This window comes from Aotus nancymaae, unplaced genomic scaffold (genome assembly GCF_030222135.1).
Source record: "Aotus nancymaae isolate 86718 unplaced genomic scaffold, 86718_ANA_hifiasm-v0.15.2.pri h1tg000017l, whole genome shotgun sequence".
In the NCBI taxonomy this organism is placed as follows: Eukaryota; Metazoa; Chordata; class Mammalia; order Primates; family Aotidae; genus Aotus; species Aotus nancymaae.
In genome coordinates, this window is record NW_026988429.1 from 507,939 (window position 1) to 533,429 (window position 25,491).

Below are 25,491 nucleotides of genomic sequence, written 5' to 3' on the forward strand. Positions count from 1 at the left end.
GTTCTCTGTTTCTAGAGAAACAAAAGGGGACAGTGGAATAAGTTTTTTCATAAAGCTAACTTTCTGTGAATTAAAGAGCCTTCTACCTTTTTCTAAGGATAGGTCCTTTCTACTTCTTGATGTTTAAAATACGCTTTCTTAAAATGTGCTTTGTGAAGTGAAGGTGTGATAAAAAGATAGACTTTTTTTTTTTTTTTTTTTTTTTAAGTCTTCGCTTGGTAAAATACAAAATGGTAACCAATGCCTGTCTGAATTTTTTTTTTTTTTTTTTTTGGTCCATGAAGGCTGAATGCCAGGGAGTCACTGTCAAGGCTATGCTGCATATCTCTGGCATAATTGAAAAGCTGAGACATGCCTGAGAGACTGCCTGAGTGGATGAGACCCCAGGACCAGCCCAGCATTTAATAGATGCTGGGGACTGCTCGGACCATAACCATTAGATCTTAGCAGCTGTGTGGCAGAGGGAACGTGTCCTGGGATTGGGGAGGTTGTTTTGGCAGTGACTGTTCAGGTGGGGCAGGACGTAGTATCCTAGGAGCCTCTCGGACATCAGACCATCTACCTGCGCCCCTGCTGCGTGGCATTTCCTCCTCTGTGAGAGTGCTGTGCTCCTCTGGCCACTGTTCTGTACTTCCCTTCTGTCTCCATCTCTCCTAGCTGTCTTTGGGGCTTCCTTTGAACTGTCTGCCTGCGGCTACTTTATATCATCCTGTAAGGAGATTACGGGTTTTCCATCTTTTTTCCCTGCTCCTCACTCTTTTTCTCAATGGGCTTTGTGGGTGAGGAGGAAGGGTGCAGGGGAATCCCTCAGAAAAGAAGTTCAGCATTTTAGGACTAGAGCCAGATCTCTGCCAGATTTGAGACAAGATACCTTGGAATTTGGAATCCTTTAACAATATCAGAACACCTGATGCATCCTTGCCCATCATGCTGGTAGTTCTATCTTGCTGAGGTTGGAGGCTGTGGAGAGAAATGCTTTCAGGCTAGTCCCAGCATCAAAGGGAGAATTGACTGGAGAAGTAGAAGTGATGAGAATCTTTAGGATGGGCCTTCCTGCTCTGCGGGGAGGTGACTACTTCTCTGGGTCCTAATGTGAGGCTGGGCAGGTTGGTAGTAGCTGTGATCTTCTTTCCTAGTTCCAAGAAGAATTTAGAGGAGGCTGTTTGATTTCATATTCTTTCTATCTGAGTGGTGGCTTGGTAGCACAATGAAGATGACTGATTAGAAAAGTCGGGTTTGCTGAGTATGGAGGCACAGAAGGTAGGGCTCAGAACCCAGAGTAAGTGCTGTGCCCTTACTCTCTTGGGTGACCAGTGCTCCATCCCTTCTGTGTCTATTTTCTCAATTGTAGGATGGGAGCAACCCTTCTTTGTAGGGTCGTCATGAGGATTAAATGGGATAAAATGTGTACAATGTGTGACACATAGTAGGTAATCAATGCATGATGACAAAACATTCCTAAACATCTAGAAAGGGATGAATCTTTATGCATAAACAACTATGGATTTGTCTTTGAGCTGTAAAGATGCAATACAAGGGCTGAGTATGGTGGCTCACTTTTGTAATCCCAGAGTTTTGGGAGGCTGAGGCAGGAGGATTACTTGAGACCAGCCTGGACAACATAGCAAGACCCCATTGCTACAAAAAATAAAAAAAGAAAAATTAGCCAGGCATGATGGCAGGTGCCTGTAGTCCTAGCTCCTGGAAAGACTGAGGTGGGAGAATTGCCTGAGTCTAGGAATTTGAGGCTGCAGTGGGCCATTGTCGGGCCACTGGACTCCAGCTTGCATACAACTCCAGACGAAATACAAATTAAGTGTTTATCTCAAAGCATTCCCCTCACTTGTTCATAGAAGAACCGTGAGGCAGAACCATAGAGCCAGGCAGAGGGAGGGAGGGAGGAGTTTGCTAACCTCCATGTGGGGGAGGAGGCTAGACACCAAGGAGTAACTGTGGTCCTGGGCTTGACTGAAAAGTTGCCCATGGATGAGGGAAGTGAATAACTGTTAGAGTAGAAGAATAACCCTTTACCAAAAAAAAAAGCGCAGCAAAATGTATGCATGAGTTTGGAAGTATGACTGAGAACATTATGGGTGAAAATTAGAGAAATGGAAAGATACATGTTATGAGAATACTTTCTAGCCCTCAGCCAAGTGGACTTAGATCTTGAAACAGATCTCTGCCAGATTTGAGACAAGATACCTTGGGATTTGGAATCTTTCAACAATATCAGAACACCTGATGAATCCTTGCCCATCTTACTGGTAGTTCTGTCTTCCTGAAGATGGAGGCTATGGAGAGGAATGCTTTCAGGCTGGTCCCAGCATCAAAGGGAGGATTGACTGGAGAAGTAGAAGTGACAAGAATCTTTAGAGAAAGGTACCTCAATCTGAGCATTTGTCAAGCCTGAGAGAAGGCTGGGCAGGGAGGGGTGTTTACCATAGGCTTTAGAATACTGTTTTTCAAATGCAAGCAGTTTTTAACCCCATGGCCACAGATTCTAAAAGAAAATTAGCTGGAGGGATAGGATTGCTTGTTAAAAAGGAAACACTGATAGAACAGTCATGAATGGTAGCTTCAGGAGGAAGGTGTTGGTGAGACTAGGGGAGGACTGAACCATCTGTGTGGCTGTATGGGCTGTTTTCTAGTGAGGGAGTGGGTAAAAGGCCAAGCACATTATGTGGAACGTGGGGACATGGCACTGAAGCAGAGTCAGCAGTGTGGTGTGAGCTCCTAAGAGGAGCATCAGGGAGTCCAGTGGCCAGAATGTGCTAAGGCTGGTGGAGAATGCTCATGATAGTGTCTTATATATAGTTCCAGCAAGAAGGAGAAGGAAGAAGTAGGCTTACAACTTTCTAGGGATGGAGAGTGTGGACAGACACTGGGTCCCTGTGGTGTCAGAAGATATAACCTGGGGAAAAAGAGAGCCAGCCAGCTCCCCTACCCAAGTCTGAGTCATTCGCTTTCTCCTTAAACACCTGCATTCATGCTCGCAGAATCACAATCTTTGTTTTTTTAAAAGTAGAGACAGGGTCTCACTATGTTGCCCAGGGTGGTCTTGAACTCCTGGTGAATCACAGTTTTTATGGAATTATGATGGTTGAAAGAGGGCCAAAAGACCAGAGATGGGCTGAAAGTCCAGTTTCTCAAAGAGGTTTTGACAATTGTAAACATGTAAGCTTAATGTCAGTTTTTGACAGTTCTACAACAGATTGTTTAAAAGGTGGTTTGTGAAACTTTAGAAAGGCAAGTGATAATCTTTGAGGATCCCTGTGGTTCTTTTCAAAGCAGCTGAGGCAAACCAACAGATCTAGAAGTCCATAAATAAATGATGGCATCTCTTGCCAGTTTGTTGGATAGATGAGAAGTCCAGTTTTTGACTTAAAGTCATCCTGAAGGGAGGACACTGATGTAACTGGGAGGACACTGATGTAACTGCCCTGTTCAGTCTTTCTATCAACCATGTAGACCAGGAGTTCCACACTGGGATCACCTGGGAAACCTAATAAAACACAACACGGTGCCTGGGTCCCACCCCCAGGGATTCTGATTTAATTGATCCAGAGTGGACCAAACTGGTCTGTGGCTCCCAGGTATGTAGTTAGCATGGAAACCCTCTGGTCCAGATGAGAGACGATGGACACCTACCTGGACTCTTTTATGGCAAATTGCTCACCTGAGTCCTGGGACACTTTCTTGGTCTACAGCCTCACTTCCACCATGCTGCTCAGTGACTCAGCAGCATTGGCATCACCTGCAAGTTTGTTAGAACTGCAGAATGTTTATCCCTACCCCAGAACTGCTGAATTAGAATCTGCACTTTAGCCCGATCCCCAGGTGATTTGTATGTCCATGAGAGTTTGAGGAGCTGTCTACAGCGTTTCTATGACCAGAAAGACATGTGGAGGTGGGGAGGGGGTGAGGTGACACATAAGCCGTGATGAAGAATTCCAAGTGCTAGCAAGGATGAAGAGGGTGATCCAACCCATTTCTTGACCCTCTAAGCCAAGGAGACAAAACCTCTTGATTTACTGCATGTTTCTGTTTGTTCTTCTGGCATTTGTTTCCTTTTAGTTTAGTGAGTTATCAGTAAAACCTATCAATAAACTGATCTACAGAGTTATCAGAGAACTCATGTATTTGTTCTGAGAAGAGTCAGGAAAAGGCTTTCACATGATTTTTGCTGCTCAGCAGCCTGATTCAGGAGGTTGGAGCTCCCTGACACAGTAGTAGATGGTGGTGGTTGTGCAGAGGAGGGGGTGTGTTCATAAAATCTTGGGTCTCATGGAAGGATCTGGAAGCTTATGGAGCAGAATGGATGTGTGCACTTTTCACAAGATGAGGTAGTAGGCGAGTGAGATCTGTGGGTGGGTGGGTGGCAGTGATGATGCAGTTATTACATTGAATAATAGAACAAGGGGCTAAGGAGGTTGGGGCAGTCAGGTACAGTGAGTCCCAGCAAGACTCAGTGGGATTTAATCAGGGCAAATGCAAAGGCCTATACTTGTTTTAAAAAAGAAATGTATGAACTCTGGCTTCTTAGCAGGTAGAAAGAACTGAAACTCTAAAAAGAATATTGACAGTCAGTCTTGAAATCTGTCAGAGTGGTCACGTATAGGACAGTTGAAGGAAGCAGGACTGTTCAGCTGCTGGCAGGTAGAGGAACACAGGTTCAGGCAAAGCTTGTATGAAGAGAAAGTTGATTCCCTCATTGGAGGAGTATGCAGGAGTTTAATTAGTGGGTGAAAGTTATTAGACAGACTGAACGCATGTTAAAGAATTGGCTAACATTTTTGACCATTCCAACACTGAGGGACTAGCCCTGAGAGGTCCTGTGTGACCAGTGCCTGCGCGAGTCTGGGTGCTGCCTAGCAGGAAAGTTTTGAGGATATCCTCTGGGTTGGGGTGAGGCGGGGAAGGGAGATTCACATTTGGCAGTCTCTTGCTAAGATTATGTGAAGTATATTATCAGGTCTATTTGTGTACATGTGTGTGTGTGCTTTACTTTAAAATTTTTTTTTTTTTTGACAGAGTCTCACTGTGTTGTCCAGGCTGGAGTGCAGTGGCACGATCTCAGCTCACTGCAACCTCGACCTCACGGGTGCAAGTGATTCTCCTGCCTTAGCTTCCCAAGTAGCTGGGACTACAGACACGTGCCACCACACCTGGCTAATTTTTGTATTTTTAGTAGAGATGGGGTTTTGCCATGTTGGCCAGGCTGTTCTCGAATTCCTGAACTCAGGCGATCCGCCCACCTTGGCCTCCGAAAGTGTTGGGATTACAGGCATGAACCACAGTGCCTGGCCTATTTTCATGTTTTTTAGACAACTACATTGCAAGAGGCATGAATCTTAGGCTGGCACCATTTTGGTCAACTTTTGGACTTAATCTTAGACCTAGACCTCATCTCAGACCTTAGTTGGGCTAAGGTCTCTGAACTTTTCTGGAAATTTCAGCCAAATGTTATGTGAATGTGCAGGGTTGTGTTTTCTCAGGGGAGCGGGTCCAAAACCTGAGCTGTCTATTATAGTTGGTAGTGGTTCCTGGCTCATGTATTGGACAGTGCAGATAGAGAACATTTCTGCCATCACAGGAGGTTCTGTAGGACAGTGCTGGGAGCCAGCATTAGAGGGATCCTATGTGGTGCCTGAACCCTCACCAAGGGCTTGTTCTAGGTTGGGAAATAGCTTCTGGATTGGCAGCTCTCAGGGTTTGGTATCCCAGCCCCCACCCCAAGGTAAGTGGTGAGGTCTCTGAACAGTACTTTCCTGGGTTCTAACTGCACAGCCCACTGCCTTTCCTTGAAGGCACGGCCATGCTTTACTTGTCTGCTATGGGAGACCACAGATACATGGGTAGAGGTGTTGCATTCCACCCAGAGGCTCTCCGAGGATCCCTAGTGGGGAAAATCATTCCTCCCCACCTACAGTCTTGGTCAGCAGCCCCACTGAGCTGTGTTCATGTTGACTTCCAGCCCCAAACTTATCTCCTGGGTCCTGTCTGAGTTGTCCTCTCTGTCATGGGTTTTCTTGTTCTGGAAAAGGCAGTGTGGTGACTGGGTGGGCTAGGAGACCAGCTCCTGGGTCTCAGGAGTTGTCACTAATTTCCCATTCCATTCCCCTTCACTTCTTTACAGCTCCCTTTTGGAATGAGGGGACAGTGCTCAGGAAGAGAGGAGGTATTGGAAAGGAAAGAGACCCCTTCATCTTCCTTTTGAGTCCTGCTGCAACCTGGCTGGCTGTTTCTGGGAGAGCCCTTTGTGTTGCTGTGGGCCTCTGCCTATGTCTGTGCAGGGCTGAGGCTGCTGCCACACCCAGGGTGGACAGACCCGTTGGTGACCTTGTCTCCTGTCATTTGCATAGGAAATCTGATAACCTAAGGGTTTTTTGTTTTTTTTTTTGAGACAGAGTCTCACTCTGTCACCCAGGCTGAAGTGCTCCCAGATTCAAGCGATTCTTGTGCCTTAGCCTGCTGAGTAGCTGGGATTACAGGCATGCACCACCACAACTGGCTAATTTTTGTATTTTTAGTAGAGACAGCGTTTTGCCATGTTGGCCAGGCTGGTCTTGAACTCCTGATCTCAGGCGATCTGCCTGCCTCAATCTCCCAAAGTGCTGGGATTATAGGCATGAGCCATCATGACTGGCTCAATAACCTGAATTTTAATAACCACTGAGGGAGGGGTAAAAAATAAGGTTGGCAGCCCATTGTGGGATAGCTGGCTGGCCTTCAGGTGGCCACAGGTGTGGGGATTTGTTGCCTGCTTGCTTCAGGTAGCATGAGCATGCAGCTGGGGTACTGTTGATGGCTGTTCCTGTACTGCTGGCTGTGACTTGTACAAATTCTAGCTCCGTTGTGTCCTATCTCCAGCACACCTAATTAGGGTGTTAATGGACGAAATAAGGCACCTCTCACTCCTGCTAGAGCAGCAATTCTAGATTCTCAGAATGGATGGGGAGTTGCACTGGATGGAATTATTTGGTGGTATTGGCCAGACTGTGGGTCCCCCCCATGCCACCTGCCCCTCCTAATTGCTGCTGGGTGGGGGAAGTCTCAGGAAAGGAGTACGGAAATGCTGGGTCACAAAGAAGTAACAAAGTACTAGACTAGATCTGCTCCACTTCTGAGTTTTTCTTGTGGGGAGGACATAAGTGGGCTCTCTCCTGTCTTACTTTTTGGTTGATTGATCTGCCCTTTGAGGTAAGCTCTCTGTGCCCCAGTTCCTTTAATAATGCTGGGAATGATCCTGGAGGCCTAAAAGAGAGAAGGATGGCAGACTCTTTCTGTGAGGGCTGGGTCCAGTCTGTACTATGTTTGTGCTGTAGGATAGGGTGAGGTGCAGTGGGAGAAGAGCTGGTGCCAGAAGGACAAGGAGAGAGAAACACTTTCCTGGTGTATCCGGGGTCGCAGGATCTACAAGGTCCCTTGTACTGGCAGTGGGCAGTCCCTCTCTCTGGTGCTGCTTCAGTTTCCCGAGGCAGGACATCATCTGCTTTGAACTATAGACAGGCAGGTGGCCCCTCGCCTGGGACTAGCTGTTTGGCAGGCGCCACACTGAGTCTGAGCGGTGGGTAAAGGGAGGCACATTAACTCTGTCTGTCCTTAATGATCCTGCTGTCTGGGGAGGAAGACAAGCATGAAAACAAATAATTAAAGTACATTCTGACAGGGCTGAAAGGGAGGGATGTCTTGAGGGCAGAGACTGGCCTTAGTCACCTTTGGACCCATAGAGCCCAGCCTGGAAGGGAAGGAACATGTCTTGAGAGTGTAGTGACATGTGAAGGATAAGGAAGAGGAGGACTTCCAGGAGGGGGAAGCACCTCCCTGATCTTGCAGTGTGTAGAGATGCTGTTCGATGCTGGCAGTAGGAGTGTAGAAGGATGAGGACAGATTGCTGGATACCGCCTGAGGATCCTAGAGGTGAAAGGTTAGATGCTGTGTGTTAATTTCTCTTGGAAGTCTTCTGCTGGGGCTGTCCCCAGATTTCTAGCTCTGCATTCGTGTCCCACCTTCTTAATAGCATCATACAGTACCTTGTTATTTGCTTAGGTCCTGAAACATTTGGTGGTCCAAGGCTGTTGAATTTGGGGCAAGGAGACCCTGACGAGGTTCACAGACTATAAGATCTTTCCACAAGCATCTTGAAGGGCACGTAGGGTATAGGTAGAGTGTCAGCTGCTACCTATCAGCCTGGGAGATCCTGGACGCATGCTGTTTGTTGGTACAGAAGCACGACGATGGAGTTGTTGGCTGGCTCCGACTTGTTTCCCTCGAGTGTCGCTGGGTGCCTTGGTTCAGTCTGGCTCTGCCGCATCTCCAAGGAGAGGAGCATCTTTTCTTCTTCTGTTGCTGCTGCTGCTGCTCCTCCTCCTCAGCCTCCTCCTCCCCCCTGTGATTGTCGTTGACACAGACTTCCGCTGCCAAAGCTAATTGTGAGGCCTGATCAGTGAATGAAGGCAAAGGCAGTTCCCATGACAACCGTAAAGAGTTTCAAATATAGGGGATGATGTGTGTGTGATGGGCGGCAATTACTTGGGTGGAAATTGATGCGTGGACACCGGGGACTTCAAACATAGGCTCTGAAGGTGGAGGGGGTGTTGGTTTTTTTTTTGGCAGGATCCTTTGTGTGATGGAGAGAAAAGGAGGTCACAGACTTCTCTCATAGTCAATTCCAAGTGCCTTCAGTGTGTGGAATGTAGGCACAGCCCTGCAGAGGCTTTGGAGAGGCACGACTCCAGTCATTCTGGTTGGGGATGCAGGACACACAGAGAGACAAATAACAGTACCAGGAGTCAGATGAGAAATGTTAGAAGTGCTGTTGGTTGGCAGAAGACTGGTATAATCAGAGAAGGCTTCCTGGAGGAAGCAGGGCTTAAACTGAGCTTTGAACTAAAGCCCTGTGAAGAGTGACCTCATTCAGGACACAGCCATGGTGAGGGAGGATGAGAAGCCTGTCTCCCTCTACCCTCTACCAGCTCTAGAAGAGGTAGGTGGATATGAAAATCATAGAGCGTGTCGACACAGAGCAGCCTTGGCTGTGCTGCTGCAGGTGAGGGAGTGGCAAGAACCCTGTCCCTTCATTTTCTGGCTGTGTGACCTTGGGGAAGATACTTAGCCTCTCTGTATTCCAATTCTCCATCTGTAACATGGGCACGAATATTTCCTGTCTCATTGGTTTATTTAGAGAGTTAAATAAAACGCAGTATATCGCCGGGCGCGGTGGCTCACGCCTGTAATCCCAGAACTTTGGGAGGCTGAGGTGGGTGGATTGCTTGAGGTCAGGAGTTCAAGACCAACCTGGCCAACTGGTAAAACCCCGTCTCTATTAAAAAAATAAATAAATAAATAAAAGATGCAGTATATCATACTGTAGGTATGAGGCCTGACATGGGGTTAGTGCCTGGTTGATTTCTTGCAAATGTCCCCAAGAATGTGTCTGGTTGTGTCTGCACTCCTTGGTCTTTGAATATCTGTGTGGAATCCGGCCTGTGGGTATCCATGTTCCTGAGGTTCTCAGTGTTAGGGCATTTTAGGTGTCTTGGAAGTGAGTGAATCCATTCATCTCTCCACTGGGGAGGTCTGTGGCCCCATTCTTCCTGCTGGGAGCACAGTAGGGTCTGGAGGTTGTAATGGAAGGTGGGGAGGGGAGGGACCCTTGGCCCCATGCAGAGGGGTTCCAAGTATCTGCAAATGGTCACTGTGAAGTACAAAGTTTAGAAAAGGGGACAGATAGAGATAGGAGGAGGATCAAGAGGGGAGTGGAGAGCGTACCAGCTGAAGGCAGAGTGGTCTGGCATGCACCTCTGTGACTCCCTAGAGCCCCCGGCATTCCGTGAACCTCAGAAGAGGGAATGAGGCCAGGGTGAGATGGGGTTGGGAGTAGGTGGACCCCCTGGGGAACTATGGGCTCCTCCTCTGGGATACTCCTCTGGTGTAGCCAAGGGCTGCTGGAGGGCAGGGTGGGACATGTGTTTGGGGTAGGGCTGAATTACCATGGGGAGATGAGTGGAGCCGGGAGTTGGGGTGGGAACTTGGCTCTGTGGCTCCTTCAGGCTGCTGAGGAAGACAGGTGCTGATTGAGCAAGTCTGGGAGATCACAGTTCAGTTCTGTCAGGTCCTGCACTCCCAGGACAGCGGGTGTCCCTCAGATCCTTGAAGACCTCAGGGAGAAGGCTGACCAGGAGCGGGGACTCCACATCTCAGTGCCCAGCCCCCTGCCTCTCCCCCTCCTTGTGTAGAAACTTGGCTCAGCACATTCCAGCTCTGTGCAGAGCCTAGAAAAGTAGGGAAGACAGGGCCCCCGCCCACGTGGGAGGACTGCCGTATAAATAAATAATGGCGCCTCACTGTGACTGGTGCCCTGGACAAGGCACTACACTGCTCTGTCAGGACCCGGGAGGAGCGGATGATGCTCATGGGAGCTTGGTGATCTGAGAAGCTGGCAGTGTTTGGACTAAGCCTTGCACCATATTAGCTTGCTGGATCGGAGGAGGTGGAGAGGGATCCAGGCAGAAGGAGCAGCACTGGGAAGTCTCTGAGGCGTGTAAACATTACTAGATCCAGGACGTAAAGGGAAGTGATCAGGTTCAAGTGACCTCGGTCGGTCGTCTTTGTATCTCACTGGGGTTGGCAGAGACAGACAGAGCTTAGAGAATTGGAAAGAGAAGGACCTAGATTTGAATTCCAGCCCACCACTCACCAGCTGTGTTGACAGGCGAGTAAGTTAACATCGCGAAGTCCTTCCGTTGCCCTGTTAGAGGTGAGGTGGTATGTGGAGTAAGTCAAATGAGATGATCCTACAATGTGGTTGGCACAGGGCCTGGCACGTAGCAGGGGCTTGATAAACTGTGGCAGCCGCTGCAGCAACTGTGCTAATTGTTACTGTCCAAGCAGTGTTTGTCTCTCATATCCAGCAGCAGACTGTGGGGTGGGTGGGAGGGCAGGGGTTTTGGGGACCATGATAAAGGAGGGACCCCACTTGGCTGGTCATTGTCAAAGTTGAGGGGCACAGAAACCCATTATTCCACCTGAGCCATGCTTAGGGCACTGTTTCTTGCCATGCTTTGCCACCTGCCTTCCTCCCCGCCCTGGGAGGAGCCCAGGAGGGCTGCCCATTGTTCTCACGGGGAGGCAGGTGTGGGCCCTGATGCCTCCTGGAGTCTCCTTACTGGATGGTCAGCTTTGCTGTCTCTCCAAAGGCAGCTCATCCTGTTTTGAGTACCCACTTTGGGCCCCCAGGGAGGGGACAACAAGCATCTGTGGTGGAGTGGGTAGGAGAGCGAATCACTGGGTCAGGGGCTGTCACACATCCTAATGAATCCTGTGAGTCACTTCTCCCTGACCTCAGCTTATTCATCTGTGAGAATGAGAAGGAGCACCCAGTGAGCTCTTCTAGAAATTGATTCACCTGCAGTGAATACTCAAAACTGGATGAGGTAGCTGCTATTTGTAGTTCAGTTTTATAGATGAGCAAAGAGAGGCTACGAGAGGTAAGTTACAACCAGCTAGGTAGTGGTAGAGCCTGGAGTTTGTGGCTGCCAAAGTGTGGAAGTCACCTTCCTGGGAGGCAGAAGCTCGGGGGTGTTCAGCTACAGGGAGGGATTGGGGTAGAGAACGATGTGCCCCGGGCGGCCCAGGAAGTAAATCCAGGAGTAGATTGCAGGGCCCTCCTCTCTCCACTCTGTTCTTTATCATCTGGACCCACTTGCAGCCTCCTGGTGCACCTTTCAAAGGCTGAGTCTGGAAACTGGAAGGCCAGAGCTCTTGGGGTCTCGGCTACCTCCCCTCCTCTGCCTTTCTCGGAGATGGGAAGCCCTGAGGTCTGGGGGCCCTTGGGGTCTTGGGGGGTACCTCCTGTAGCCTCTCCAGGAGTGGAGAACCCATCGTGGGGTGGTGGCGGGGAGGCTGTCTTGGGTAGGTATGTTCTGGCGGAGGTAGGGGGTGATCCTAGAGTAAGGTGTGGGTGTTGTGTGTGTGGAGGAAAGCAGGGTTGACACAGGCGGTGTGGGCTCCGAGGAGCCTGTTTTCTGAGATGGGCGCTGGAGCAGGAAGGAGGAGAGCTGCATAGCTAAGAGTATGGTCTTCAGAGCCGACAGACCTGGCTCGGAGTCCTGGCTCTGCTGTTTCCTAGCTGCGTCACCTTGGGTAAGTTCTTTTACTTATTCTATCTCCTCATCTGCAGAATGGAGTAAAGGTTCGTGCTGCCTAGGCTTTTTCTTCTTCTTTGAGGATGAATGGGCTGTTGCACCTCATGCCCTTGTCACAGGGCTTGGTGCTGTCCTAGCTGCTGCCAGGATGTTGCTGGGGTTAGAGAGTGGCGGAGCGGGAATCCCCCCCAGCGTCTGCTCCGCTGCGCTCCGCTCCGCCCCGCCCGGAGGCGCAGTCTGTCATCTTTGACCCTGGAGGCGCAGAGGACGCCTTCTGGGTATTACCTTCGGGGTCCCCGCGGGAGGAGGCCGGGGGTGCCCTGGGATGCCCCAGCTTGCCGGGGAGCGGCGCGGCGGGCCTGGGAAGCCGCCAGCGCGGCTCAGCAGCACCCTCGGCGGCGCCCCCGCCTCCCGGCTGGGCAGGTCCGCCGGGCGGGGGCAGGGCCGGCCGCGGGGATTGGCTGGCGAGCGCGCCGCCCCCCTCGCACACCAGTCCCGCGGCGGGGAGGGGAGCGCAGCCGGCAGCTGGCCGCCGCCTCCTCTGCAGTGCCTCCCTCCGTGCGCTCCCTCCGGCGGGGATAATGGGAGGCCCGCCGGCCGATGCACCAGAGGAGGCCGGCCGAGGTAGAGCGCACGGGGCCGGGGACAGCCGGGCGGACGCGGGCGGGAGGTCGGGCGGGGGGCGGCGTCCTCTCAGATCTCGGGGGGCTTCTCAGAGGAGAAATGAAAACAGAAACACTCTGGAAGGTGAGGGAGCCGGTCTGCCGTGATCTGGGCGGCAGCTGGAGGCAGGAAGATGGTCCCCGATAGCCTTTCTTGCCCCAGCTGCCTCCCCTCCTGCTCGCCTCCTTCCCCTCCGGCGAGGCTGGGGGCTGTAGCAGGAAGACTTTGCTACCTTCCCAGTACCCGCCTGGCTCACGCGTCCCTCTGGCTTCTTTTGCAGGTGGAAATAAAGGCTGGTGAAGGAGCCGGGCCGTGGGGACAAGGAGCGGCTGTCAAGGTACCTTGTGTGTGTGCGCGTGTGTGTGGTGGCGGTGAAGTGTTTGACCGGATTGGATAAAAATAAAGGGTCTCCTCTGGTGATCCCTTAATCTCCCACTGTGTGTGTAGCAGCAGCTGAGGGGGAGGGGCGGCGGGGGTGTGGGCGGCCAATGAATTCTCAGGCCTGTGTGGGTTTTGTTTGGATTCTTTTTGCTTTCTCAGCTGGATGGTTTTGGGTGCAGTTGGGGTTTGGGGTTTGGTTTGTTGAACTGTTTTGTTTTTTTAAGACATGCAACCCACTCCCCACCCCTGCCTCTGGAAATCTCTCGAGAATGTCCCTGGCACTGTTGGTTTGCATCCAATCTGCAGAAATCCCGGGGGGGGGCGCGGGGGGGGCGTAAGGGGGAGGGAGAATTGCGCTCCTGAGTCTGAAGCTGATAGGGTGTCATTAGTCATGCTGCTGTCACCATGGAGATGACTGGAGAGGAGAGGAGGTGGTGGGGGTGAGGATATTTTGGGTAGGGTGGGGGCTGATGCAACATCATGACTGGGAATCCGGCGGGCGTCTGCTGTTACTCTGTGTGGCTTGGTGTCTAGGGGACTGGGAAGAGAGTGTTCCCAGGTGCGTGGGAAGCCGAGAAGGGGGCACTGAGCTTCCCCTTGTGGTTGTCTGGGGTGCAGGGAGGGGGGAAGCTTGGGTATTTGGGGCAGGGGAGGGGAGAGTCCAGTGGAGTATCAGCCATTACTAGGAAACCACAGATATTCCTCCCAGGTTGGCATGGACCCGATCAGTAGGTTTCCTTGAGCTTTTGTCCCCTTTTTCAGGGCTGAGGAGCCACCGTGAGTTTGGGATTACTCAGCAGTATCTTCTGCTGGCCCAGGGCAGAGAAAACAGATTGGGAAGGGCTCTGTGTAGCTGCCTCTCAAGTCCAAGAAAGGAGAGGCTGGGAAGGAGTGTGGGGACAGGTGGGCAGGGTCAGGGCTTATGGGACTTCCTAGCAGAGAGGAAGCCCATTTCTGCCCCTGCCTCAGCCCACCTGCCCCCTCAACCACAGGAGTCTTCAGGGAGCTGGGGATCTTGGTTGCTTGGGTAGCAGGTGGGTGAGCTGCTAGTGTCCCCAGATGCTCTTAGTCTCCTCCCTGGAAATTCTCCTCCCGCCTCCTGGGAAAGCTGTGGGAAGCTCCGTGGAGGTGCTGGAAGTGGCATCCTGCCACTTCAGTGACTGGATAGGGATGCTGGCAGGGAAGGGCTCTGCTTCCCACGTGGGAGATAGGGGCTCTGCTTGCCACGTGGGAGATAGGGGCTGCTGGACAAGGCTGCAGGGTGGATCAGGAGGCCTGGATAGTTCCCTGGCTTTGTCCCAAGGAACTTGAGGCAAGGAAGTGCCTGGGGAAGGATGTGAATTTTGCTTCTGGAGCAGCTTCTGGGAAGGAGGAGCCAGGTGGCATTGGCTCCCCTGTTGAGTGGGTGTGTTTTGGTGAGACTGGGAGTAGTGGGTGATCACCTCGGATGAGGCGGTGGGAGACTCGGAGGCAACAGAGGGCTATTGGTATAGCTGATACTGTGAGTAGGGAGGAGAGAGCTGAGCTCACCTCATGCTGTCTCTCACTACATACTCTTCCACGCTCTTCTCTGGAGCAGAACCCCCAGGTTCCACCTCCGCTTCCTCCCCTGGCCTCCCGATGCTGGCTGGGGGAGTTGTAATCACCTCATGTGCTGTTGCAGGGGTGTGGGCACAGAGATCATGGAATAGACCTGCTCTGTCTCCCAGCCTGGGGAAAGCAGGCCAAGGGGATGAGGACAGATGGACTCAGGGAGGGGGCAGCCCCCTCCCTCCTCTGTATCTCCAGCCTTGTCAGCCTAGAGCTTCCCTCTGTGCTGGGAGAAAGGACGGGCTGGCAGGTTTGTTTACTCCCCAAAGCACCCCCTCCCGCTGTAGTGATGGCTCCCTGGCAGACCCGCTTCTCCTCAGCTCTTTCCAAGTGTGTTCTCTGTGTCTCCCTGCCTGCATTCAGCTGGCTCCAGATGGAGGCTGGTTTTCCGCAGTCCTGCTGGAGGCTCCCAGCCTAATACCCCAGCCCTTAGTGTTGTGGATGTGTGGCAGGGGCTACTTGAAAATTCAGAGGAAGCCCTCCTAACAAGTCTTCCCTCTTCCCCCTTTTCAGAGTAGGGCCTGAGCCGGCTGAGTTGTTAAAACTCTGAGATTGTATCTATGCTTGTTTTTATTGTTCAGTTGTCTGTCTGAGAAACAATATGCGGCTCGGGCACTGCCAGCAAACACTCGCTTCTAAGTCTTCTGTCCCTGGTGCCACTTCCCCGCATAAAGTTTCCTTAGGTGGCCAGTTGGCTACAGTGTCCCACATACCCAGGGTGAGGCAGTTTTGCCAGAGGCTCTTCCATTATCAGGTTGTGATGTAAGAAGGATATGTCTGATGTGTGAGCTTGTTTTGGAATGGTATGAGATCAGACCAAGACTCGGGAACACAAGACAAAGGGGGGTGTCACCATCTGTGTTCCCATGAGATGGGTGCTGGTTGAGGAAGCCCCATGGGAGGGTGGTATCTAGTAGCCAGTGGGAATAGACACATATACTGTGTGCTGAGTCCTGCCAGGGTTTCAAGAATATCTGCGATGTATGTATCAGTCTACGTAGTGCCTAGCATAGGCACAGAGTTAAACTTGATAAATGCAAGTTGATGTTTTATTGCTTGGTGTCTTACATGTCCACCCATGACATCCCAAGGAACGTGCTATAGCAGACACTGTTGCTGCCACCTCCTCCCTGGCAGCCTGGAGAGGAGTGAGTGCCTAGTGCCGAGAACACCGGGCTACCCTGTTTTCAAGGCTCCCACGCGGCTCCCACACTCTGCCCCATGGGAACCCTTGACTGGCTGAGGATGTCTGGAAACTATTTTGGGCTTGTGCCCAGGATCTCTGCCTTCTGTCTCTCCTTTTGACCACTGCAAAAATGCCCTGTTGTCAAGGATCTGTGATCCTGAACTTTCTATACACTGTGGGTCCTTCCCACTAGTTGTTTCTTGCTTGCTCCTCTCTTCCTGTTTCCCACCCCTTCTCTCTTGGGTATGTTTACAATCAGCAGCCACCTTGGGGAGATGTGGAAGCAGGTGAGCATGTCAAGCTAGAGCAGCGAAGGAACTAAGCAAGAGATTTTCAGAGTTGAGTTTGAGGATGGAGAGAAAGAGGGGGCTTTTTCCATCTATGGTAAGAACTGGAGTTGGAGTCTAGAGCTTAGCTACATCTCCTTGGTGACCCTCACCCTTTTTGAATGTCATGGGAGAGGGAGAGAGTCTTCCAAGATATACACATGAGTGAGCTGACGGGAGAGCCCTCCTGTCCACAGTGGTGCAGGGGCCCTGGAGCTGCACTCAGGGACCACTGTGAGGATGACTGCAGCCCTTTAGCTGGGCCTGGTGAGGAGGGGCCTGGGCACTGGGCTCCCTCCAGCTGCAGATGGAGGTTTCTGCTAGAACTGGACTTTGTGGTCTTGCCAAGTCCCCTCCCATGCCCCAGAGGCTGCAGCAAATGGTTTGGCTAAATGGGGGTGGGGGCAGGGAGTATGGGAGGGGCTATAGTTTGGCTCAGCTTTTGGGTCTCCCAATCCTGTTAAGTCCTCTCTTTCCTACCCTTGACCTCTTGGGCTTTCAGCCTCATTTCCTCTCACACCCGGGCATCTGGCAGTTAGCTGAGGATTCCCCCTTGTTCTCAGCCTCTCCACAGCTTTGGAGAAGGAGCTAGATTAGGAAGCTTTTAGGCAAATAGGAGGCAGGGAAAGCTTGAATGATTCAAATCTGTAGATTATTGTACTATTCAGGACTGTGACCCCCGTCCCTATCTAGTTTCTCCCCCTTTCTTCTTCCTTTGTCTTTCAGCATCCACTAAGCATTTATCATGTTCTAGGTACAGCATTAGGTCCTGAAAAATAAGATAAATCATTGTTATTTGATTCTCATGAAACTATTGGAAGTAAAAGACATTGACTAAACTATTAATACCTAAAATTATAACTCTTGAGTGAGAAAGCCAGCACTGGCAGCTTTTGTGTTTTGTGTATTGAATGCTTTTGACCTCAACATTGTGTTTGGGGCTTTGAACTTGCACATGGCAGACAGAATCCTCACCCCAGATGCACCCAGTACTTTACATTTGCTTTCTCTCTGGCTCAGAGAACCTCAAGGGACTTTGAAGGAAGAATCAACATGCCAAGTTTGTTTTCAATAAGTCAGTGTTTCCGGGATCTAGCAATGACAGAGGAGGGCAGTGGGGTCAGAAATGGACTAGCTGGGAAAGGAGCTTAGTTTTGAAAGGCATGTGTTGGCGTTAGATGTGTTGGATTTGAGATTCAGAAAGCTGGATGGAAATACTGTGCCTGAGCAATCTACCATGAACCTGAAATTGCCTTGGGCTCATTAACAGTGTGGATCCTGCAGCCCTTACTGCTTCAGGGGGCTTCAGTGAGACCCACTGACTGAGAGGAGGAGGGTGAGAAGTGCAGTTGTTAGTTTCCTTCCTCCCTGTTTTCTGCTCCTACTCTTGAGTTCTGTCATTAGCCATGGAGAGGTCACTTACTGTCTTTGGACTTCAGCTTTCTGTGTAAAGTGAAGGGGTTGCCTTCCAAAGTTAATTCTTTCTCACACTAAATCTGGGGAAGGACCACCAGTTTCTTGTGGTTTGGTTTGTTTTTTGCAGTGTTCCCAAAAGATTACAAAACCAAAACATGGTCCCACTTTGTACCGCGAGTTTGCAGCTTGCTGCATGCGTGGCCCAGCACCATCCAAAGTAAGACGACCCTAGTGATCATGCCCTTGGATGTCATGGTAGCTTTAAATTGCTGTAACGGATCCCAAAGGCTTCCTCTTGGTTCTTGCATGTATGTGGCGGTGGATTGGTGTTAAGCAGTTGACGGGCCATATCCTGAATAGCACTGCTTTTGAACTTTTTTCTGGGAGAGCTGAGGGTCTCTGTTTTGATGCCTCCCCACCCTTTCTGGACATGACTTTTTCACTCTTCTATACCTTTATCTTACAGACAAAGCCTCCGCTTGAAAGAGTAGAGATCTTTTTGTCCCAGAAATTCTCTTGAGTGCCCCAAAAGATTTACTTGCATCTCAGCTTCTGTAGATAAGGATGCCTCCTGCCTTCACTTTCACTTCTGCAAGTCTGGGAACCTGATGGAGGCCTGTCAGAGCCCTTGGAGCCCCTGAAAGGGCAGGACTGTATGTGTGTGAACTGCGTGCCTTGGAGGAAGAAAACAGTTGAAGAAGAGGCCAAGTCTCCTGTGGATGCTGGTGTGGACTTGACCATGCAGGAGACTAAAGCGCCATTGCCACAGGCAGGCCACCTTGAATTTTGAGCTTTTTCCATGCAGTGGCTCTTAATAACCTAGAGGTATACACTTTTTCCTCTGGGGATTGATCGCAAAATCTGCCCTGATTTCTGCAAACACAGACATCTCAATATTTCTGACAGCATGAGTTTGGCCATCTTCCCTGTACTTTTCTCCTGCTGAGGATCTATGACCTTTGTATTTGAGATGCTAAAGATTAGACAAAAAAAGTAAAAATACTTTCTACTACCCTGGCTGCCTTAGCTAGAGGAGAGTGGGAAGGAAGGGGTAGGGGGAGGTAACAGTATCTTGCCGCAGAAATATTCCTTAAGAGGCAAACATTCCAAGGATAGGAAGATTAGGGTCTAAAGAAATCCTGGTTACCTCTGTGGCCTGGAACTCTTACGCCCTTGGTGCTTAAGTAATTGGATTTCTCAACCCCGCCTCCAGGCATTTTTCTCCTGTGTAATCCTAACCTCATGGGCTTTGCAAAGGAAACAAAGGCATTGAAAGGGTTTGCAACTTGTCCCTGACACTGAGCTCCTGAGCTGTGAGCCGTGCCGACTGAGTTGTCCTCTTTGCCTCCTCTGCAGCATCCACTGCCTCTCCCAAAATCCTTGTCCATAGGAGTCTGTTTTTCTAGCCTGCAGGCCTTGGTTCCTAGCCCTGCTAAGCAGATGGAATTTACAGAAGGAGCCATTTCCTGCCAGTCCACCTTCCTGTACCTCAGGGAGGCTCCATCTCTGACTCCTGCTGGCTACTCTGCAGATGGGGAAGAGCTAAGGGAGGCTGGTAACTCCTATAGGAGGCAGAGAGAGGCCCTTGAAGGGATTCTGGACTGAGAGCACTGTCTGGATCCCCAGACTAACTTTCTCTGCTGCATCTTCTCCCTTGAGTGTGACGCTTGGCCAAGTCATTCCTCTGGTGGCTTGAATAGTTTCAGGCTGGGGCACAGGTCCCTACTGCATCAGGCTCTGCTGGACCCAAAGAGAGGAGACTGTGCCTTCACCACATGGATCATTGTTGCCTTATGCCCTGAGTTCTAGGGGAGGAATACAGAAATGGGTTTTCAGGGGAACCCTGGAGGTGGTGCCCAAGAGATATTTTTTTCTTGGCACTGTGGATCTCTTTCTGCTGCTGTCCTCTCCGTCCTAGGACACTCTTCATGGCCTCAGTCCATCCCTGGTCCTCCCCTTGTGCTTTGATCTCAGCTCTAAAACCTAGACTGAGCAGAGAGAGCCTCCAAGGACTTGCTTTATGAAGCATGGGCCCAGGGCTCTGTGTCAATCATCCAGGTAATATGTAAGATGCCAAGGGGCTGCCCAGCCAGGATAGCTATCTGGTAGAGTCAAACTCGTGGGCTCCTGCTGCACAGTTAGGTAGAATGGGCTCAAGATAAGGGTGGCATAGAGCTTCAGGTATGAGGGCTGGAAGTTCTGGGTGGGTGAGCCTTGTGGCATCCCCCTCCTCACTAGCCCTGCCAATGGTCTCTGAGCCAGGTCCTACCTGATGGTTGAGCTGTACGGCGACCTCTGCCCTGTGGCCTTTCCTCCCACTGTTATTTCTCCTTGGTTTCCTGTTTTCCAGCTGCGGGTTCCCAGAGGCGTCATTTGGACCCTGGGTAGTAGTTAGGGCTGAGCTCTGGGGTTGTGTGGTTGGAGTGGCGTGTGTCTTAGGGCTGTACTGGCAAGTGGGCCAAAGTAGTCTGAACACCCTGGCTAAGAGCCAGAAGCCGGGACTCCGTGTCCACCCTGGGAATCCCGGGAAACCCCTCCTCGTCACCTTCCAGATGCTGCTGCCTCCATGTGGGGAGCGTTGCTCCCTGCTGGGTCGTTGCCAGAGGTCTGGGGGAAGCTGGATGTGAAGGAGGACCTGGGTGGATGCCAGGGCACTTCATCCCTAAGCTTACCTCACCTAAATGCTCCCACCCCCACGGCCGCCACTGGGACAGACAGGGCCATGCTTCAACTTGCCAAGAGTGTTTCCAGGGTCCGGTCCCTCTGGTTCAATGAGTTTGGTAGTTCTCAACACCAACTGCATATTAGAATCATCTGAGGAGATTTCAGAAAAGAAACTATCAATTCCTGGGCCTTAGCACCCGAGAGTCTGCTGTTACTGGTGTCGAGTGGAACCTGGGCTCCAGCATTTTTTAAAGCTCCCCAGGTAATTTGAATGTGCAGTCAGGGTTGAGAGCTGCTGCCATATCCAGTTTGGGTCTCCCTTCCTCTCCCATACCCCTGGATTGCCCCAGAAATTTTTTCTCATTCATTGATAATTTTAATGATAATCAATACAGAGTCTGCAAAAGTGAAGACAGACGTGTCAGACAAAATACTGGATTTAGTGTTCTGTTTCATGTTTCATGAGACTGTTCCATGAGTTCATAGTTATTAAAACCAGAACTTAAGTGGGAAACTACAGCAAATGATAGAAACTGAATTTTCTCCTTAGTTTTTAATTTTTAAAAACTTTTAAAATTGAAGTATAGTGTACACACAGGAGGCACAGACTGTGTACAGTTTGGTGAATTTTCACAAGTAAATGCCTGTGTAATCAGCACCTGGCTCAAGAAATAAGTACCCTCACTCTGTTTCCATTGCCCAGAATTTCTACGGCATTTGGACAAAGGTCAGGCCAGGCCATAGTACAGTACTGCATGCTGGCTTTGGGCCTGGAGAGCTTCAGGTTGGCCTCCACTGGGAATACCTTTAAATACTTTTCACACCTACGTGGGCTCTCCTGAAACTGAGTGGGTTCCTCCTGTGATACAGTGCAGGGAAGGGTAGGGGACCCTTCCAGCCCCTCCCTGGTGTCACTCTCTCCCTTAGCACCTTTAGTTTCTTTTCCACCTGGGCTTTAGATGTCCCAGTCCCCTATCAGGTGAATCCAAAATTTTATCTTTTTTTTTTTGCCTCTTATTCTCTTTTTGATTATGTAAGTAATAAATATTCTTTTGAAAAATTAGAAAATAGAAATAGGGCTGGGTATGTGGCTCATGCCATAATCCCAGCACTTTGGGAGGCCAAAGTGGGGAGGATCACTTGAGGTCAGGAGTTCAAGATAAGCCTGGGCAACATAGTGAGACCCTCATCTCTACCAAAAGGAAAATAAAAGAAAATAGAAAGGATTGAAAGGGAGGAATTTGCCCATAATTTCTCAGTCCAGTTAGTCATTTTTTTGTGTGTTTTTTGTGAGACAGCCTGCCGCCAAGGCTGGAGTGCAGTGGCTCGATCTCGGCTTATTGCAGCCTCTGCTTCCCAGGTTCAAGCCATCCTCCTGTCTCAGCCTCCTGAGTAGCTAGGACTATGGGCGCATGCCATCATGCTCAGCTAATTTTTGTAATTTTTGTAGAGATGGGGTTTTACCATGTTGCCCAGGCTGGTCTTGAGCTCCTAAGCTCAAGGGATCCCCCCCACCTTGGCCTCCCAAAGTGTTAAGATTACAGGTGTGAGGATTACAGGCATGAGTTAATAGTCATTGCTAACTGGAGTATCCCTCCAGACTTTATTCTCTGTGTACTACATACCTGTTTAGTGTTGTTTATAGAAATGGAGTCATGCCACATTGTAGCACACTTTCCTCTACATAATAACTGGCAGTCATTTATTGAGCATTTACTATGTGCGAGGCAGGCACACGGAGGCAAAGTTTTCATAGTTCTCTCTTAGTTTTCAGGACAGCTCCGAGGCAGGTGGTAGTAGCCCCACCTTTCAGAAAGGAAACTGAGATTCAGGCCAGGAGCTTGACCAGAGTGTGATGTTTCACAAGGGATGAAGCTGGAATCCAAGCCAAGGATATCTGACTTCAGAGCTGATGCTTGTGTCTGTAGACTGCTGCATCCCTCCTAGGACCGTCTTTGCATGTTGAATTCATTTGCCAAATATGTACTGGGTAGAGGACATCTTTTTCCTTAGTATTTTTTCTTTCCGCTGTGATGTGAATGACTCTAGTGTTTTACCCGTTAAGTGTGGTATTGCTGATTGTTTGAGGTCTTCTGGTTGTTGATTTGAATTCTTCTATATCATGCTGAAGAAATGGTCTCATTACATTTTATTAAGAATTTTTTTTGTATTTGTAGTGGATGTTTGATTTTGTCACGTCTTTTTAGCATGGTTCGAAGATCAAATAGTATTTCTTCCATTTAATTATTTTTGCATTCTTTGAATATACTATATTTGGTAATGGGTTTTTATTTTTAACATGCTGTTTGATTTGATTTATTGACATAGGAGTTTTGCATCTATATTTGTGAATCAGATTGACCTCTAATTTTCCTTTAGTGTTTTTGTTGTCAGATGTTAGTATTAGAATAATAGTAACTTCATATATTAGTGACTGTGAAAGCTTTTTTTCTTTATCCTTTGGTATAATTTAGTACAGCTTAAATGATAATTCCATTCTTTTTTGAGGGATGGGTCTTTGCAGCTTTCTGATCTCCCCACTACTCCCCATAACAAATGTTACTAAATGTTTACTTTGTATTTTCCATGAAAGTGATCCTTTTCAAATTTATTAGCATAATCTGTCTACAGTTACTGCTTTTCAGTTACCTCAGTAGCTGTGTTTTTTTTTTTTAACTTTCTTCATTTCTAATATTGTGTATTTTTTCTTTTTCTTCTGTATCTTTGCTGGAGTTTTATGTAATTTAAAAACACACAGATCTGTCAGTTGGGCTGTTTCCCAAAGTATTAATTTCTGCTGTAGTCTTGCATAAATTATCGTCTTTTCCTTAGGTTTATTTGGTATGTCCTTTTTCTGGATTCTCAGTTGGATCCTTAGCACATTTTTTCTATTTTTTTCTTCTTTGATAAATACATTTAAAAATATGACTTTCTCTAAGTTCCACTGTGGCCTAATTCTCTCTGTTTTGATATTTTTTGTCTGGAGTTCTTGGAGAGGTTTTGATGGTATACCCAGCATGAGAATTCCAAGCCCCGATTTAGCCCGACCACTCTTCCTCCCAGTAGGGGCCCTGAGGAGAGTCCCTACGCATGACTCAGTGGCACAGCTAGGCAGCGCAGTACGTGGTGACTCCTTTGGGCTTTGTCTCTAAACCCCCAAGTAGGGACCCTAACAGCCTTCTAGCTTAGCCACCAGGACCTGTGGAATTATTATTTTTCCCTAAGCAAAATCAGTTTGAATTTCTTGCCTAGAATGAGAGCATATCCTAAGCCTAAATGAAAGTTTGGGTAGTATGTAGAAAAGTCTATACATTAGCACCAGAAGAAATGAAGCTATGTGCCAGAAGAAAAACCGAGACTTTGACCCCGAGTTGATGGCCCCACTGAGCTGGTCTAGACTGCAGGCTAAAGGCTTGTTCCCTGCATCTTTCATGAGCCTCTAGAAAATATGGTCCAATGGGATCCTTCAAGAGTGTCCAAGAATGGAGAGAACAGAAGAGAGGGATCCACAGTGCCAGGAATAATGTGGTGAGCATCTCTTACACACCACCTCCTGGGCTCCACTGAAAACCCATTTCTGGTTCCTCCCTTAGAGCGCAGAGTCTAGGGTAACAATGATGATGTGATAAAGGCACAGTCTCCCCTCTCTGGGTCCAGCAGGGCCTGGTGCAGTGGGGACAGCCCTCTTTGTCCCAGTCTGAACCTGTTCAAGTCATCAGAGGAATGACTTGGACCAAGGGTCACACCCAAGGGAGAATGTGCAGTGCTTCAGGGGAAGAGATTCTTACTCTTTATCCTAACTCCTTAGAGAGCCATGATGGTCAGGAGAAAGGGATGGGCAGGTAGAGGAAGAAAGGATGGACTTCGAGTTCAACCTAGAAACTAATGGTAGCATTTTTTTTTTTCCAAAATGAAGAAAGTTTTGAATTTTCAGTGATAATAATATATGCCCGTTTAAATATATCAAACAATTAAAAGTATGAGAATCCCTATTTCTTCTTCACCCCAGTATAATCTCTATTAACAATTTATACATCTTTCCAGATTTAAAAATGAGTACATGAATGTACTGCCTTCCTGCAGTAATCTGTTTGTACCATACTTTTTTTTTTTCTTTTTGAGATGGAGTTACGCTCTTGTTTCTCAGGCAGGAGTGCAATGGCATGATCTCAGCTCACTGCAACCTCTGCCTCCCAGGTTCAAGCGATTCTCCTGCCTCAGCCTCCCAAGTAGCTGGGATTACAGGCATACGCCACCATACCCAGCTAATTTTGTATTTTTAGTAGAGACAGGGTTTCTCCATGTTGGTCAGGCTGGTCTTGAACTCCTGACTGTACCATACTTATTTTTTAGTAGTCTTTTATTTGCTCATAAATATGTTGAAGACACCTTTCCATGTCAGTACATCTATCTGTGCCTTTTACAAGACTATTGAGTATTTCATTTTATGGCTGTGTTGTAATTTAACTTGTTTCTTATTGATGGATATTTACGGTTCAAAATTTTTTTTGCAATTATAAATGGTGAGGTTATCAATATGCTTGTACATAGATTTTTTTTGGTTACTTAAGTGTTTGTATAGAACAAAATCATACAAATGAAATTTTAATTGACATTACCAAATTACCTTCCCCAAAGGTAATTTGATAATATCTATCAAATTTACCTCTCCACCAACACTGAGTGAGGAATTATCTGTCCTTAATTTTTGCCATTTGGCTAGGTAAAATATCTCATTTTAATATCTTCTATTAGCAAAGATGAGAATGTTTAAAAATGTTAGCCATTTTGCATTTATTCTATATATTACCTGTTATGTCCATTACATATTACATCCATATTACTCTTAGATTGTCTTTTTATTGATCCACAAAAGTTCTTTTTTTTTTTTTTTTTGAGATGGAGTCTTGCTCTGTCATCCAGGCTATAGTGCAGTGGCACAATCTTGGCTCCTAGCATCCTCTGCCACCCAGGTTCAGGCGATTCCCCTGCCTCAGCCTCCTGAGTAGCTGGGACTACAGGCGTGTGCCACCACACCCAGCTAATTTTTTTGTATTTTAGTAGAGATGGGGTTTCACCTTGTTGGCCAGGATGGTCTCGATATCCTGACCTCGTGATC

At 48.9% G+C, this 25,491-nt stretch overlaps 1 protein-coding gene across 2 annotated transcripts in view; it reads left to right on the forward strand.

Annotated features, from left to right (window-relative positions):
• Positions 1–25,491, forward strand: part of TET3 (tet methylcytosine dioxygenase 3) — a 121,097-nt gene that overhangs the window by 3,902 nt on the left and 91,704 nt on the right. For both annotated transcript variants that reach the window (XM_021670954.2, XM_064377826.1), the window contains one exon: positions 13,090–13,146. In XM_021670954.2, coding sequence (XP_021526629.2) covers positions 13,090–13,146 — 57 coding nt within the window. The remainder of the gene's footprint in view (positions 1–13,089; positions 13,147–25,491) is intronic.